General features: G+C 41.1%; 1 protein-coding gene across 2 annotated transcripts in view; it reads left to right on the top strand.

The window, feature by feature from the left end:
- Positions 1-15965, top strand: part of eIF2gamma (eukaryotic translation initiation factor 2 subunit gamma) — a 281173-nt gene that overhangs the window by 111230 nt on the left and 153978 nt on the right. For both annotated transcript variants that reach the window (XM_089249936.1, XM_089249937.1), the window contains one exon: positions 14784-14942. In XM_089249936.1, the coding sequence (XP_089106062.1) occupies positions 14784-14942 (159 nt within the window). The remainder of the gene's footprint in view (positions 1-14783; positions 14943-15965) is intronic.

Here is a 15965-nt window from a genome sequence, read left to right as displayed (position 1 = left end):
TTCTATTTCCTGGGAGAGTACCCTATCGACGCTGTCTTCGGCTTCTGCCCGTGCTCTCAGTCTTTCGCTCCTCCTCAGTTGTTGCGTTTCATGTGGAGTCTGGATGGTCTCATCCCTCTTGGTGTGGAGATGTTCCTGGTTGGCCTCTAGGAATTTAACCAGGTCCTTGATGGTTTCCATTGCTTTTCCATCTCTCTCCATCCTTTTGAACCATTCATGCTCCAACTGAGGGAGCGGCTTAACCAGGTGGAAATCTGAGGTCTTTTCGCACTCTGTTGCGTAATGCAATGGGCTTCCGACTCCTCCACACAGGCACTTGTCATTGTTTGAGATCCCGAAGCGGAGGAAGTGGGTGGGGAACGGCCCGTGGCCCGAGAAGAATATCATCTTCTCTCTGCTCCAAGATCTCTCTCTCCACTGTATTTTGGGCAGGACCCTATGGATTAACTTCCCATGTGTGGCGGGGTGGTCCCAGAATTTCTGCCACTCTCCAAGGATGTGAATCTTTATTATCCTTTTTGCAGTCGCTGCTGGAATCTTCTTTTCCAGGAGGATCGTACGGCTCAAGGTTGCTGCCTTGGCCAATCGGTCTGCCTCCTCGTTCCCTTTTTCTCCGACATGGCCACGAACCCAGTTCAATTGGATGTTTGGATTTTTTAATAGAGCCCTGCGGACGGTCCTGGCGTCCTCGTGTCTCGTGAGGGGGTCTCTTATGGCTTCCAGGCTGGATCGGCTGTCTGTGTATACTTTGGACTGGGTCGTTGTGTTTTCCAAGCTGTTTACCGCTTCTCTTAGAGCGAAGAGCTCCGCCTGGAAAATCGTGCACCCTGTCAATATCCTCTGCTTCCACTTCTGGGTTACTACGTCATCCTCGTATCTCAGGAAGGCAGCACCCGTTCCATCCTGGGTTTTAGAACCATCTGTGAATATGGTGGTTCCTTCGTATGAGATAGGGCCCGTTTCTTCCAGGGTGATGATCTGGCTCTCCTAGATGTCGGTGGCGGGGTGCACATCCCAGCCTATCCTTCTCTGCTCTAGCTCACTCCACTGGTATTGGGCCTCCCCCAGACTAATGTTCCTCTTGAGTCTTGTCACCATGGCTGCTTTGGCCACATACTCTGTCTGAAGACTCAGTGGGGGAACTCCTGCAATGGCCTGCAGGGCTGCTTTTGACGTCTTGTGGTAGGCTCTTGTGAGAAGGTGCAGGAAACCTCCCTGCAGGCTGTCCAGCTGCCTCTTGAGCTTCTCTGATGGGTCCTGGTACCACGCAGCAGCTCCGTATGTTATTATCTTGATAGCCACCTGGTCGTACAATATCCTTCTGAGCTTCTGCGTTAGTCCCCATCTTGGGCCTGCCATGCTCGCCAATGTTTGAAGGTTAGCGTTCGCCTTGGCTCCCTGGGTTTTTACGTGTGATATCCAGTCCAGGTCTTTGTCCAGAGTGACCCCAAGATATTTCATCGTCTTCTTCCATGGGATCCTGGTTCCCTTCATCCTTATCTTGGGTCTCTTGATTCTTGAACTGTACCACAGGTAAGAACTTTTTTCGATTGCCGGCTCCAGATCGTTGTTGTGTAGCCAATTGGCCATCTGATCCAGAGTCCTGATGGCCTTTCCTTCCATCTCTTTCCATTTCTCTGTGGCCATGACTATGAGTATGTCGTCCGCAAAGGCCTGGACTCGTACTCCCTCTTCCCAGGACTGTTTAAGTAGGCCGTCCACCGTGACGTTCCACATAAGGGGGCCCGAGCACGAGCCCTGCGGACTACCCCTCGTTTGGTCATGTTCCACGAGCTCACCTCCCAGCTCCATGCCCACTTTCCTGTCTTTCAGGAGATGCATCAAAGTCTGTGTTAGATCTTGTGGTGCGGGAATCTGGGCAAAGATCTTTCTCAAGTTGGTGTACCGAAGTGCATTGAATGCGCCCTTGATGTCGATGGTCACCAGCGCCACGTGCTTTCCTTGTGTCCTGGCTTCTTTGATGTTGTCGAAAACGTCACAGAGTGCTTCGTCCGCCGATCTTCCCATTCTAAAACCATATTGATTCTGGTGCAAGTATTGGTGTCTCTCCAAATGGTACATCACCCTCTGGACTAGGATCCTTTCCAGAATCTTTCCGGCGTGTGGGAGCAGGGTGATTGGACGATACGACTTTATGTCGTCCACTGGCTTTCCTTGCTTTAGGATCAGAATAACCTTTCCCCTCTTGAAGACCTTGGGAAATCTCCGCAGCTCCAGACACTTGTTGTAAAGCGCGGTCAGGAGCTCCGGGTGCTTGCCATTAATCGCCTTCAATATGGGCACGGTAAGCCCGTCCGGGCCCGGAGCCTTCTTGTTACCTGTCCTGCTCAGCGACCGCTGTACTTCCTTCTGGGTGATGTTCGGTTCCATCGGGCCAATGGGGGGCTTTTGGCCCCTTTCTTCCTCCTCGTCTGCTTCTCTTCCCAGCTCCGCCTCGTCAGTCGGGTACAGGGTTCTGAGTTGCCTGGCTATGGCCTCTTCCATCGTCTGGTCTTCTTCTCTCATGATGATCTGGGCCGTGTTTTCTCTTCTCTTGGCCGTCACTCTGTAGACGTTGCCGAAAGCATCCGTGGCCTTTTCACAGTACTGACGCCATCCTTCAGTCTTCGCTTTCCTGAGCATCTTTGTGTACTGTGCCTGGTGTTTCTTGAATTCGATGCACCTGGTTGTCTTGAGTTCTTCTTTCGCCCTCTTCCATCGCCTGTGTCTGGCTCGCAGGTGCTTCCTCTCTGTTTCGAGTTGCTGCGTCCACCAAGGTGCCACTTTCTTGGTTGGTGGTTCTTTCCTTGCCAGAGTCTTGTCCGCCATTTCTCTGAGGCAGTCTAGGACCTTTTCAGCGGCTTCTTCGAGAGTTTCTCCGTTGTCCGCTCTCATGATCCTTCGCAGGAGCTTAGGGATCTGGGCCGCCACCCTCTTGACAAATTTTTCCAGTCTCCTGATGGACGAGCTATACCTGGGTTTTGGGGGTACAAGACCTTCCGTACGCCACTGGAAGTGGATGTATTTGTGAGAACCATGGGTGACTTCATCTCCGACATGCCATCTTTCCAGTTCTCCGGTGTCCTTCCAGAACGTCTGGTCCGGCCACCCCCTCTTCTCATTGTGCTCGTAGGTCGGTACTACATTGCCCCTGCTGGCCACTCCATCGTCAGATTACGGATCGACCTACCTCTCTCGTCATCCTCCCTGTAATTCCAGTCTGAGTGGTGGCCGTTCAAATCGGTACCGATTATCGTTGGTTCTCCCCACTGGCTGAGAACTACCTCTCTGATCTCGGCAAGGGTTTCCTGGATTTCGGCTGTCTGTGAGGAGTAGCCGCTCATGATGACTACCTCCTTGCCATTGACCCTTGCTTTGATCGCTGCTGTGTGCTGACCCAGCTTCAGCGTGGCCGCTTCTATATTCTTATTGCAGAGAATTACGGCTGCTTTGTTGTTCTGGGATTTCCACTTTCTCCATGCCTGCCTTGTAGTGCACCCCTCGTCGTCCATGGCTGCTGGATGAGGAGGACATCTACTTGATTAGCCGCTACTTGTTGCTCTAGTAGGTATGTGGTTCGTCTGGCCCTATCTGCATTGAATTGCAGAAACTTGAGTGCTTGAGGCTGGGCTACTGGTGTCTGGATGTCAACTGGACGTGAGGTTTCCTGACACCTATCTGCTGTAGGCACCGTTGTGCTGCCATCCGTTTCCATATCTTTGTACTAACTTTAGGGTGTCTTGGGCGCCTAATTTTTGTCAGGTGCTCCTCACTGGGGCCTCACCTTTCTTCTGAACGTAACAGTTCTAATCGATGGGTAGGTTCCAGTACTGTCCTTGACATCTTCCACTGTCGTGATTGATCTGGACAATTGTAATTCTCTTCCGCCTGGGCAGTCCTTCGCTCCGTGCCTATCGGCGCATCTCGCCGGGCTTGTGAATTGCGTGGCCCGGTGGCCCATGGCTTGGCATCTCAAATAGCATGGCGACGGGATGAAGCTCCGAATTTTCGAGTGCCACTTATTAGTAGTGACCACCCCTTTTTTCAGCGCTGCCTCTAGTGTCCTGTTCTTTGTCACTTCCACAATTTGATGCACTCCCCCCGCAATTCTCGCTTTGAGCTGCGACTTGATCACAATGTCCTTTCCTGCCAAGTCTAGCGCTTTTTTGAGAGCCGTCACTATATTTTCCTTGCGTGTAGCGGCTGGAATGTCTCTCAGAAGAATTGCAGTCTTCTTGGTCCTGGGAGGCCGTGCCGTCATGACTTCGCGGAGGTTTCTGTCTGTGGACAATTCCACCTTGAATGATTGTGCGTTTTTTATGCTTCTGAAGTCCACTGCAATTCCCTTCTGTATCGACCGGATCCCGGCCTGTGATTCACCTATTCCCTTGCTCCTCAGGTGCCGAGTGATGACGGGTGTCAAAAGACCAAGATCTTCCGGGTACTTTGGGTATACCAGTATTGTATTTATCTTCTCCCCGTTGGATATGACCGCGGCGTATGTTCTTCCGTGTTGTGTGACATCGGAGATGCCAGCCATTACCCTGAGTCTTTCGTTGATGTTGGGTACTTTCTCGTTGGCTGTGCGCTCAAGAATCCTCGTTCCAACCCGTGGGCTCCAAGTGATTCTCTTCGTACTTCCAGGGTCCCATCGATGGGGCAGGGCTCCACTGGTGGTGTTCCTCCCGTCCGGGTCCTCCTGTAGAGTATGTCGAGATGAAGATTGGAGATTGCGGTTGGGATGATCAAGAGCTTGCTTTGGACCCGTAGGGAAGGGCATGTATAGGAGATAGAACGAATCGAACTCTGCGGGAAGATATTTCCTTCTTTTTGGCTTTTCGCTTGGTAACTGTGATGAAGTCGGAGTCAGAGTCCAGCGTTGCCTCATCAACTGTTTCGTAGGCAGACATGTCGGACGGAGGGCTGTCAAGCGAGGAAGAATCATGGCCTTCCTCCGTTGATTTATGGGATGAAGGACAATCTTGAAGTAGCGGCTTTGTCTCTTCTATAAGTGAGTCTGTTGTTTGCGTAGCAAAAGATGTTGTAGAAGAGCTGAGAGACAAAGCCGCTGAAGATGTAGAATTATTGGCAGTAGTATTAGCGGGAAGGATAGATGACGGTTCAGCAGAAGAAGATGATGTCGATCGTGTGCGATTTTCCCGTTGAGGTTTACCCACATATTGTTCTATGCCGCTGGTTTGCGTATGTGAATCTGTCCGTTCTCCGGGTCCTTCAATCCAATTAAGGATTATGTCTAGAAGTTTGTTGGCTCTTTTCCTGGGTTTAAGAGGTATGTTGTATTCGAACGATGGGGTTCCTCTAACACCAGTAAAAGAGTTAAGAATTTCTTTTATGTCTGTAGCCATGTGCATGATGTTCAAGTATTTTCGATTGCGTTCGAAAATATGGAAGGTGAAGATCTGTTCACTATTGTCATTATCCGAGGAATAGATTTCAGGGCTAAGTAGGGAGGAAGGGAGGGCTTTCGTAGGAGACAAGGTTGGCAAATTAGTGACGGGCCATAAAGCTGGAACATGATGAGAGCATTTCTGTAGAAGTTTTGAAGCCGATCTTGTAATTCTTTTTCCAGAGAGGGAACTTCTTTTGTTGATATAAACCTGTGGTGTCGGTGTAGCTAGCTGGGTGAGAGGAGCGACTATGTTGGTGACTGCAGACGATTCGTTGGAGCAATCAATGGCATATTTTAGGCCCGGACATTCATTTAAACTATCTTCATAGTAGGTCGGTAATGAATAGTCCGTTGCAGAATCAGCTGTTGGACGATCTATAGTCTAGGAAACAGTTATTTTCCGGATATTAGGCTGAGGTGAGCTCGGAAAGAAAAGTCATCACGTCTCCGTCGGGACTCGAACCCGGGCCCTCTTGCATACCGGGCAAGCATGCTACCATCTACACCACTGGAGACACATGAATCTGCCTTCCTAATTTCACGCACTGTGTCGTGAGGCGCTGAAGTAGAGGCATTAGTAGCCTCTCTTAACTTCAGGAAATGGCCCCCGGGTGGGACGGTTTAGAGAGAGATATAGATGGCTTTTTTTCAGCCAGAGATATCAAGGAAACAGTTATTTTCCAGATATTAGGCTGAGACGTGATGACTTTTCTTTCCGAGCTCACCTCAGCCTAATATCCGGAAAATAACTGTTTCCTTGATATCTCTGGCTGAAAAAAAGCCATCTATATCTCTCTAAACCGTCCCACCCGGGGGCCATTTCCTGAAGTTAAGAGAGGCTACTAATGCCTCTACTTCAGCGCCTCACGACACAGTGCGTGAAATTAGGAAGGCAGATTCATGTGTCTCCAGTGGTGTAGATGGTAGCATGCTTGCCCGGTATGCAAGAGGGCCTGGGTTCGAGTCCCGGCGGAGACGTGATGACTTTTCTTTCCAAGCTCACCTCAGCCTAATATCCGGAAAATAACTGTTTCCTTGATATCTCTGGCTGAAAAAAAGCCATCTATATCTATCTATAGTCTGTTTGATGGTTTTCTTCTTAGCTTTATTGGTTTTAGCCTTTTCTTGCGTTGTGTTGACAGTATGTTCCTTGAATTTATGCTTGTGGAGGCGCTTGGTCTTGGATTTAGGTACAGAGAGACCATGAGGCATCGACGAGGTGGAGAGTATTGGTGATGAGGCGGTAACTGTCGAATGCGTGTGAGCATCTTTAGTATGTTTTGGCGAGTGCGTCTGAGGATATTTCATGAAGATCTGGGCCAGAAGGCCTTTCGCCTTGGAAGACTTCGGTGTATCTTGAATTGATGTCATAGCTGTAGTATAAGGAGAATTTTTTGCATGCTGGTTCGTGTCATGCGTAAATGGCAAAGCATATGATGAGCGTTGTAAATACAAATACAACGCCACAACAGGCAAATTGCCCAACAAGGTGGCTGACTTAAGAACATCATGGATCCCCGAGCCATTTTTTGGAGTCCCTACCTACTACTGCTACACCACACATGCACCCCCCCCCCCGCGGAACCCCCCAACGAATCAGTACATGCGGGAATGTACGTGTAGTGCAACCTGACGTAAAGTTTGTTTCTGTGTAATGCTTGTTATGTGTAGTGCTGTCATCTGCCCCCAGTTTTTCTAACTATGAGTGAAGTGTTATGATTGAATGATTTATCGTTGTAGGACTGTTGCTCTCTGTGGCGAGACTTTTTAACGGGGAGATCGGCTCGCATTTGCGCCTTGAAGTTGGAAACCACAGAAAACCAACTTCAGCCGACCACCACTGTGGGGTTCGAACCCGGATCCTCGCATCACGAGTCCGGCACTATAACCACTCGACCACCACAGCGGCAAGTGTCAGGAGGTTGGCTGTATGCGGTTTCCTTACTTTTCTGCTTCTTAGAAGAGTGACAATGGCTTCTTTTTGGGCGGTCGATATATATGAAGGATGGATGCTCCGTACAGCTGTCTTTCCGGAGGTTTTGGCTATTGTTTCGGGATGAGGTAATGTTTTGGCATGCAGTAACTGGTGTCGTCGTCATCTGGGGGTCCACATGAGTCGTAGCGTAACGAGGTGCTGGATCCTGTTGAGTATGCTGCTTAGGAGGCTGCGACTCTTGTGTAGGAGAGGATCCGGCAACTGGAGAGATGTCTTTGAACAGATCTTCTAGAATTTCTCTGTCCACTTGCAGTATGTCGATCGTTTTGGACGGGATAGACATGATTGATATAATAGATAAATACAATGAGCTAATCACAACGAATCAGAAAATTAATTGGACACAGAAAGGTAGGGGAAAAAACTGATTCGCAGGATTTAGAGTTCTAAGCTCAAGAAGAAATATATGTAAGATGTCAGAGTTAGGAGACAGAGATTGACGCCTATATACATATAGAAATATGAAAAATAGTTTATTGAAAGGAATAAAGTAGCGAAAGGAGAGTAGATTGATCTTGTACTCAAGCCATTGTATACAGCTCATCCTTAATGTTAATGTACACCGTATTATAAAAAATCGTAAAATCAGGGATATTTTGATTACTAATTGGTCGAATTGAATATAAAATATATCAAAGTTTTCAGAAATATATAAGGTATTCAAATCTATAAAAAGGAAAGATGTAGCTGTGATAGAATCTCAAATCCGTTAGTCTCGTTGTAAAATCGAAGCTTATTCTAGATAATTTGCTGAAGATGAAAAATAGGCTCAAATAATCATTTATATATAAATCTGGCAATAGAATTATTGAAAGGCATTGTAAAGCTGATCAGGGAATAAATTTAATAATTTCAGCTCAGTATTACCGAATATACAAGGTCCATGAATATAAAGACATCTCTTATCTTTGCTAGATATGGCGAATCGTTCCAAAAACGGGAAAATATTCAAAAATCACACAAAATCGATATATTTCTATGATATTTCAAGCAAGTGATAATTAAGAGCGACTAATAAAAGAAAAATAATAAGAATCAAACTCAAAAAGCAGCGAGAAGGTACTAGATGAAGGCCCCGATGAAGTCGCTATGCTGTAACATTGCGAAGAGGAAGGTGTTCAGCGTGATGGTCGTATCTTCCGAAGTAGTCGTTCGATTCACTAGCGGTTTTCACCAGGGTGTAGCGGATGTAGAAGGGCACATAAAGAATCCAAGGATTGACACACTGCAAAATAATGAAAAGATGAATTCCAGGAATATAAGCACGGAGCGTCGCAATTGATAATTTGCTTAGTTCGCGCCTTTTTAAAAGACTTTGGCTGGAATTTAGATGCAAGCCCCCAAACCAGCTTTTCAGGGGGTCCCTCTGTGGTTAATTTATAGTGTGAAAAATCAAAAAGTGATAAGAATCGTTGTGGCCCCTGTCAGCCCTGCCCTTGTGGGGGCGGGGGTCATGCCGAGAGGTATGTATAATATACATACAACAGCAGTGTTTCCAACACACAGGGTCAGGGTACCCGGGAGGGTTGGGCGGCAGAGCTTCCCTAGTATATATATATATATCTAAGAATGGATAGCTCCTCGATTTTCCCCAATATGTTTATTGTATTCCCTTTTAAACATATTAATTCTGTTAGAATTTACTACTCCCTAGGGCACAGAGGTCTTCCACCTTTTTCGAGTCATGAACATTGCCTGTATCCATCCTCAAAAGAAGAGCACCCTTTTTGGCAAGTTCGCTATACAAATGCATAAAATCAGGATGATTTCAATCCTAAAAAATGCAATTTGTACAAGGAATTTAATTTGTCATTGATCAAGTGCTCGTGAACGTAAAATCTGTCACAAGCATCAAGCACTCTGGGTGCTTCAGGGAGCAACATGGTGCTCACGAGTAATGGGTTGAAGATGCCTGCCCTAGGGTAAGCTATTCCATTTATTCATAACCCTATAAGGAAAAGATCCCCTTAGACACCACAACCTTAAGTTGTCTCTTGCCAATAGATACTGGTGCTCCCTTGTCAAAGCATTCAATTGATGGCATATTAATAATGCATGATCTCCATCCCATTGAAAATTTTAAACACTTCGATCATGTCCCTCCGACATTGGTATACGCAAAAGAGGGTTTTGGGGTGCTGTGACATCCCTTTATAGGGTATTACATGCCTGGTTCGAATAATCCTAAGAGTTAATGCAGACAACAAGTAGGAAATAAACGAGTTTGTTTTTGTATCACTTCAATTGCTTTATTACATTAAATGGATTTTGTAAATTTCATTTCAGTTCAAAAATTTAATTTAGTAGATATGGTTAGCTCTCACCATAGGAAGTCAATGTTCTACTGAACATCACCTTTCCAGTCGTAGACCAGAGTAGACACGATACAGATCTATCCACATTAGTAGAGCTAATGTAAGAACTTTCCGTGATAACATCATTTTTGCTGAACCAGCCGGGAAATAGAGAACAAATGTTATTCAAGTTATGACATGACTTTTTAGTTTAACGACTTCAGCCGATCGTTTTAAGTTAACAAAACTGGAAGTCGTTGGAGTTAAAATGCAGTGAAAAGAGAGAGCATGGCAATGTGCAGCTTGTATTTAAAGCAAAAACTCCCAGCCACATGTGTCTAAACAAGCCAATCGGCTTCAAGGTCATTCCATTTACATATGACTGCAGGCCGTAAACATTTATGTATTTATACAATGACGATTTCGGTTATGCAGGGGGCCCATGGATACGTTACAGTGCTAACTCCCTCCCCGCTCAAGCCTAGATTATAGTGTTATTTTGCAGAGAAAAAATGTAAACCCCCCCCCCCCCTTCCCCAGAAGAAATATTTTTGTGAAACAGCCCCTGTCGAAAAAATTTTGCTTACACCTATGCCTTCAGACACCTGCATTTTTCCAGTTCAAAAACCAAGTCACTCTTTATAGCTCAATTCTTATGTACCAACCAGAGGACACGTAGCTTTTCTCTGCAATCCCTCAACCAAGTGTGAAGGAAATGTAATCCTCAGATTGGCAAGTGACTTGGAAGAAATTGGAAAGAATTTATAGATTGATTAGCAAACAGGAGGTATAGCATTTTACTCGTGAACCTAGAGGCATACGTCCAGGTAGAAAAGTTTCCAAATAACATATAGTGCTTGGATATGTCATTCATGTTTCAAGGGATTGTATAGTTATTAAAGTAAAAAAATATATAATGCCAACTGAGATATTTAAACTTGAAAAACAGAGGAAATTTGGAGAGAGAAAAAAAACAGCTGTAAATGCAGGTAATAGTTTACCATATTCAAATCAAATCAATTTATTCATTTACAACATACAGAGATTTAGATTAGTTTAAACAAAACAAAACATATTTATCATCCAGAGGCTGTGATGCCTGTACGGATGATTAAAAATTTACATGATAATTATTGAATAAAATATCTAAAAACATACGACATGAACAGAAACATTAAAAAAAAAAGACAGATATACAACATAAAAGAGACAAAATTATCACTATCAAATAAAAAGGTACGTAAAGATAAAAAAATCAAGAATGAGAAAACATACACAACACAAAAAAAGACAAAGTTCTTAATGCATGGCGAGAAATGTAAAATAAAACAAAACATTATAGATAAAAAATATATGAGGAAAAAAAATTAACCTCGCACATACATAGACAAACAAGAACAAATTTTTTTTTTATTGAAAAAATACACTTAATTAAAGTGGTAAAGCTAAATTGAATAAATTTTATTGCTCCTCCTAAAGGTCAAAATAAGAGTGTACATCGTCTATTGAAATTAATAATTTGAATAATGAGTTTTTAAATGCCGTGTGTGTGGGTATGTTTTATATTTCTAGTGGTAGTGAATTATATAATTTCGGAGCTAAATAATAAAAATGTTTACGAAAAATTTCTTTCCTAAAAGTAGGAATACGGTAAATCATATGAGGTCTATGCTCGGAAACATTATCTTTTAAACTACATAAGCCTTTATTACGGTTTAAGAACAGAATAATATGAAAAAGAGCATTATCGCGTAAAGGAAGTAGATTAAGATTTCTAAAAATTGTAGAAGAATGAGGCTGACCCCGATTCAAAGTTTTGAAAACTCTCTTTTGTATGAAAATAAAGGCAATAAATTAGTTTTATAATCACCACCCCATATAATTACACCACAATTTATAAGTGAATAAAACCAAGCATAGTAAAGGTCTTTTAAGAAATTAGCGGAAACTTTCTTACTTATTATAATAAAAATTATATAAAACAAAACAAAGTTTTTTAAGTAGTTCATGAACATGAGATTTGCATTTTAAATTGCTGTCTACATTTAAACCCAAGTATTTAATACTATTTACTTCTTGAATTGCATCGCAATGAGGTTGAAAATCAGAAGCAAGGGTATGAAATTTTAGATTAAGATGTAAATCAGATTGCATAAGATTGAAATTAACGTATTTTGTCTTCTGTAAATTTAATTTTAAATCATTAGCATAGAACCATTTTTGAATTAATATTAGATCGGGGTTAATATGATTCTTAAGGCTGTCAAGATCATCACATGAATACATTAAAACAGAATCATCGGCATAAGTGATCATGGAACCATCAAATTCTAAATTACAAAGATCATTAATGAAAATCAGAAAAAGTAAAGGACCCAATATAGATCCTTGTGGGACTCCTCTATTTATATGAACATAATTACTGAAATTATCCTGTATTTTGACTCTTTGTTCTCTATTATATAAATACGAAGTGAACCAATTTAAAATATCACCCCGAATACCAGCTGAATTAAGTTTTTGAATGAGAATATAATGGTTCACATCAAAAGCCTTTGAAATATCTAAAAATATTGCAACAGTAAATTTGTTCTTGTCAATGCCATTATAAATAAATTTCGAAAAGGCCAAAAGGGCATTTTCAGCACCTCGTCCTTTTAGAAAACCAAATTGGTTTTTAGCAAAAAAATTCACAGAATACAAAAAATTATATATTCTAATTGAAATAATTTTTTCAATAAGTTTAGAAAAAATCGGTACAATTGAGATAGGCCTATAATTCAGCAGAGAATGTTTATCGCCAGCTTTAAAAAACAGGAGTAATAGTGGCTCGTTTCAGTGACTCAGGAAATACAGTAAGTTGAAATGAGGTATTTATGAACTTTGTGATAAATGCGACATTATTTGCAGCAAACTCTTTAATCAAGTCAATATTAATTCCATCGTAATCATACGAAGTAGTTTTAGAAAAAGACTTTAAAGTGCTATGTACCTCAAGATCGACTACATCAAAAAAGGCAAAGGAATTTATGGTAGGCGCAAGGTATTTTTTAAAATCATCATTGTTACCAAATAAAGACGTATTGTGGCTTATATGATCTAAGTGGGTGTTGAATTGATTTGCAAGTTCTAGAGTATCAGTAGAATCTGGCAACACAATAGCTTTATTTTGTTTTTCCACAATACTGTTAATAAATTCCCATTTCTTTTTATTAGTATCGCATTTCATAAACTGTTGCAGCTACATTTACAGCTTTTATTTACAGCTCTTTTCCCCTAACTTTCCTCCATTTTTCAAACTTAAATATCTCAGTGAATATTACACTTGCAATCGTGAAGTTTTTTTTACTTGGCATCAGGAGAAGGGAGACAACAACTTTTTAATTGGGTTTTTGAGCACACAGAGACTGTATAAAAAGTTTTTTGTACAGTTATTAAAGTAAAAAAAACAATCCCTTGAAACATGAATACATGAATAACATATATAGTACTACACGTTATTTGGAATTATTTTCTAACTGGAAGTATGCCCCTAGGATCAATGGTTCGCGAGTGAAATGCCATACCTTATTTGCCATGCACCCTGTATAGATGTTCCTAACTTAATTATATTTGTTTTAAATTTATTACATGCGCCAAATTCCATATGTTCAATTCTCAGTGTTAATGTGTTTCTTTGCAAGCTTTCTCTACTAGTAGACAATGAAAATAAAAGAAGATAGTTATAAGCTGGCAAAAATTAACTATTTAAAAAAAATCTGGGAGTGAAAAATATGTCCCAAAAAAACAGGACTTATATATGGTCACCCGTTGAAATTTCAAAAAGTGTGCAAATTTTCCCTTTTATTTGTTTGGCATGTTATTGGCGGAATATGTCATCTCATGATAAACTACAGATTTTTCGAGTCTGTGTGTTGGCACCTATGCTGTTATAAATTTATTGAATTTTAAAGCTGTGATGAGGGCGGCAAAATAATGTTTACTCCAATCGGCTGAATCATGTTTGTCCCGGGTGGCAAAAAATCCTAGTTTACTATAGCAGCACCTCTGTAAAAAAAATAAGTCTTTCTGTTAATGGTCCCAGCAGGCAACAGTTCAATTTTGAAAATGTTTTTGAATTGTGGGCAGCAAAAGAATTGCTGTGAATTCTTGAAAATTAAAATATTTTTTGTACTATAATTCACATTTTATATTAAACAATTTCTTTTTTGTATATGATTTGCATTTTTATTTATTTTTTCATCTTGAACTTCATGTAAGTTTTGTAATTCACATTTTATGACTTGTCAATTTTGCTAAGGTTCTCATTTGGCTACATCTTTTTCCATCTGCTTAGCCAAATTGCTACAATTGATAAAAGTTGTAAAACCGTGCTTGTAAACAAAGTTCATTCAAAAATTCCAAACAAAAGCTTTTGGAGTGAAAAAATTATTTTTCCTTTTGTTTTTATCTGCTTCTTTTCATTTCTGATTTTTAATTAAGATATTTAGATTTACTGGAGTGTTGCTGTGTTTTTTAAATCAACTGAAATGATAAAAATTAATTAAGTAAATTTTTTTAAATTAATGCCTGTACCCTAAGCCTAATTTAATGTGCTAATGTAAATAACGCTATTTTCATATCTCACAAACAAGAGCTGATGGTCGAAAACTAATGCCATATTCATCGTCAGCACATGAAGTACACATAAAGTGAGTTTAAAATAAATGACACAAAAATCAGTGTTGCGCAGTGTTGTTTATTGGATTTAAAGTGTTACCAATGTGATTGGGGGGAGGTGCACTATGATTTTTTTTCTTTGAGAGGAAACCCACTTTTCAACTCAAAAAGGATTGAAATATTGCCAATAACCACGGTCCCGGGACCCAGCAGCATCTCTCTAATTAAACCATGCAAGATTTGACTGTAAATAGAAGGTTTTTCTTGGTTTTACATGAAGATATTTCTGTGTCATAATCTTCAGATGAATTAGATTTTGAGTAAATTTATTGAATTAGATAAAAACATAATATTAAATTAAAACAAATTTAACTTTAGCGTTAATTTAATATGATGTATATTTATCTGCTTTTTCTTTTTCCAGCTGGTAATGAATCTTGTCCTCAACCACAGACATCAGAACATCTTGCTGCCATTGAAATAATGAAGCTTAAGCATATTTTAATTCTGCAAAATAAAATAGATCTAGTAAAAGAATCACAAGCAAAGGAACAGTATCAGCAGATTCTCAAATTTGTTCAGGGTAATAAAAATATATTTCATCTCTTTTGAAATTGAAATAATATTCTCCTGAGTTTTTGTTACTATGTTATAAATGTTGGATTTTCAAAAATGTAATTTGCAGTTTCTAATAGCATTCTCGTAAAGTGATCTTGCCATTTTTCCAGGGCTTAGTTCATTCTGGGTTGGTGTATGCAGACCTGCCAACTCTCCTGATTTAGGCGAGAAACTCCGGATTTTTCATCCTTCCTCCCGCTCTCCGGATTTCGGCAGAAAATTAGATTTTACGCGAGCTTTCACATTGTCGTGCCGTCAATAATTACCGTCGTCGTTAGGGAAAGCACCCATAGAGGACAGTCGTAGTCATTTTCATCGAGCACAGCCATAAAAAAGTCTCTGTGACCGCATTTAAGCAACTGGCAAAGATGCAACTTTGTTTTCGTACCATTTATCGGCAATCATTAATCAGGGGCATGACCTTGGTTGCCAAAATTCCTGTATAATCATTATTGTATTCCATTAGCAGCCTCGCGGTAAACACGTTTTTTCGTCCGCAGCTTTGTAATTTGAATTTTTTTAAATAGTTTCTTCCGATTAAACATCTTCGGAAAGAAAATATAAAACTTTAAGCTATATACAGCTAAATATAAAGCTTTTAAGAATTCATATACCCAAGATTATAAATCACTGATAGCATCCACGAAAGGAAACACTTATACTTTATGAGCATTATGTAGATGTGATTTCTCTATTCTGCATGGAAAAACTGACATGAAATTATATTCTTCTCCGGGGCAATGCAGAACCTGCCTTGGGGGGAGGGGGGAAGAGAATGTAACTTTTTCTTAATTTGTTTAAAAAAAAAAAAAAAAATTCAAAAGTATTTTCATGAACTTTTTTTCTGATCAAGTCTATGAGTGGGGGGGGGGGTGCCCCCCCTCGTGAGAATATCTCCGGCTTTCTAGATTTCAAAATTTTGCACGTCTGTGTATGTCATTAGGTTTTGGAGACCATACCTACAGAGAAATATAAATTGGTTTGAGAA

This window comes from Pholcus phalangioides, unplaced genomic scaffold (assembly GCF_987345545.1).
Source record: "Pholcus phalangioides strain wild (caught in Gottingen) unplaced genomic scaffold, Ppha-v1.0 ptg000022l_1, whole genome shotgun sequence".
NCBI lineage: Eukaryota > Metazoa > Arthropoda > Arachnida > Araneae > Pholcidae > Pholcus > Pholcus phalangioides.
The sequence above is the reverse complement of the archived record's forward strand: the minus strand, read 5'-3'. Positions and strand labels throughout refer to the sequence as shown.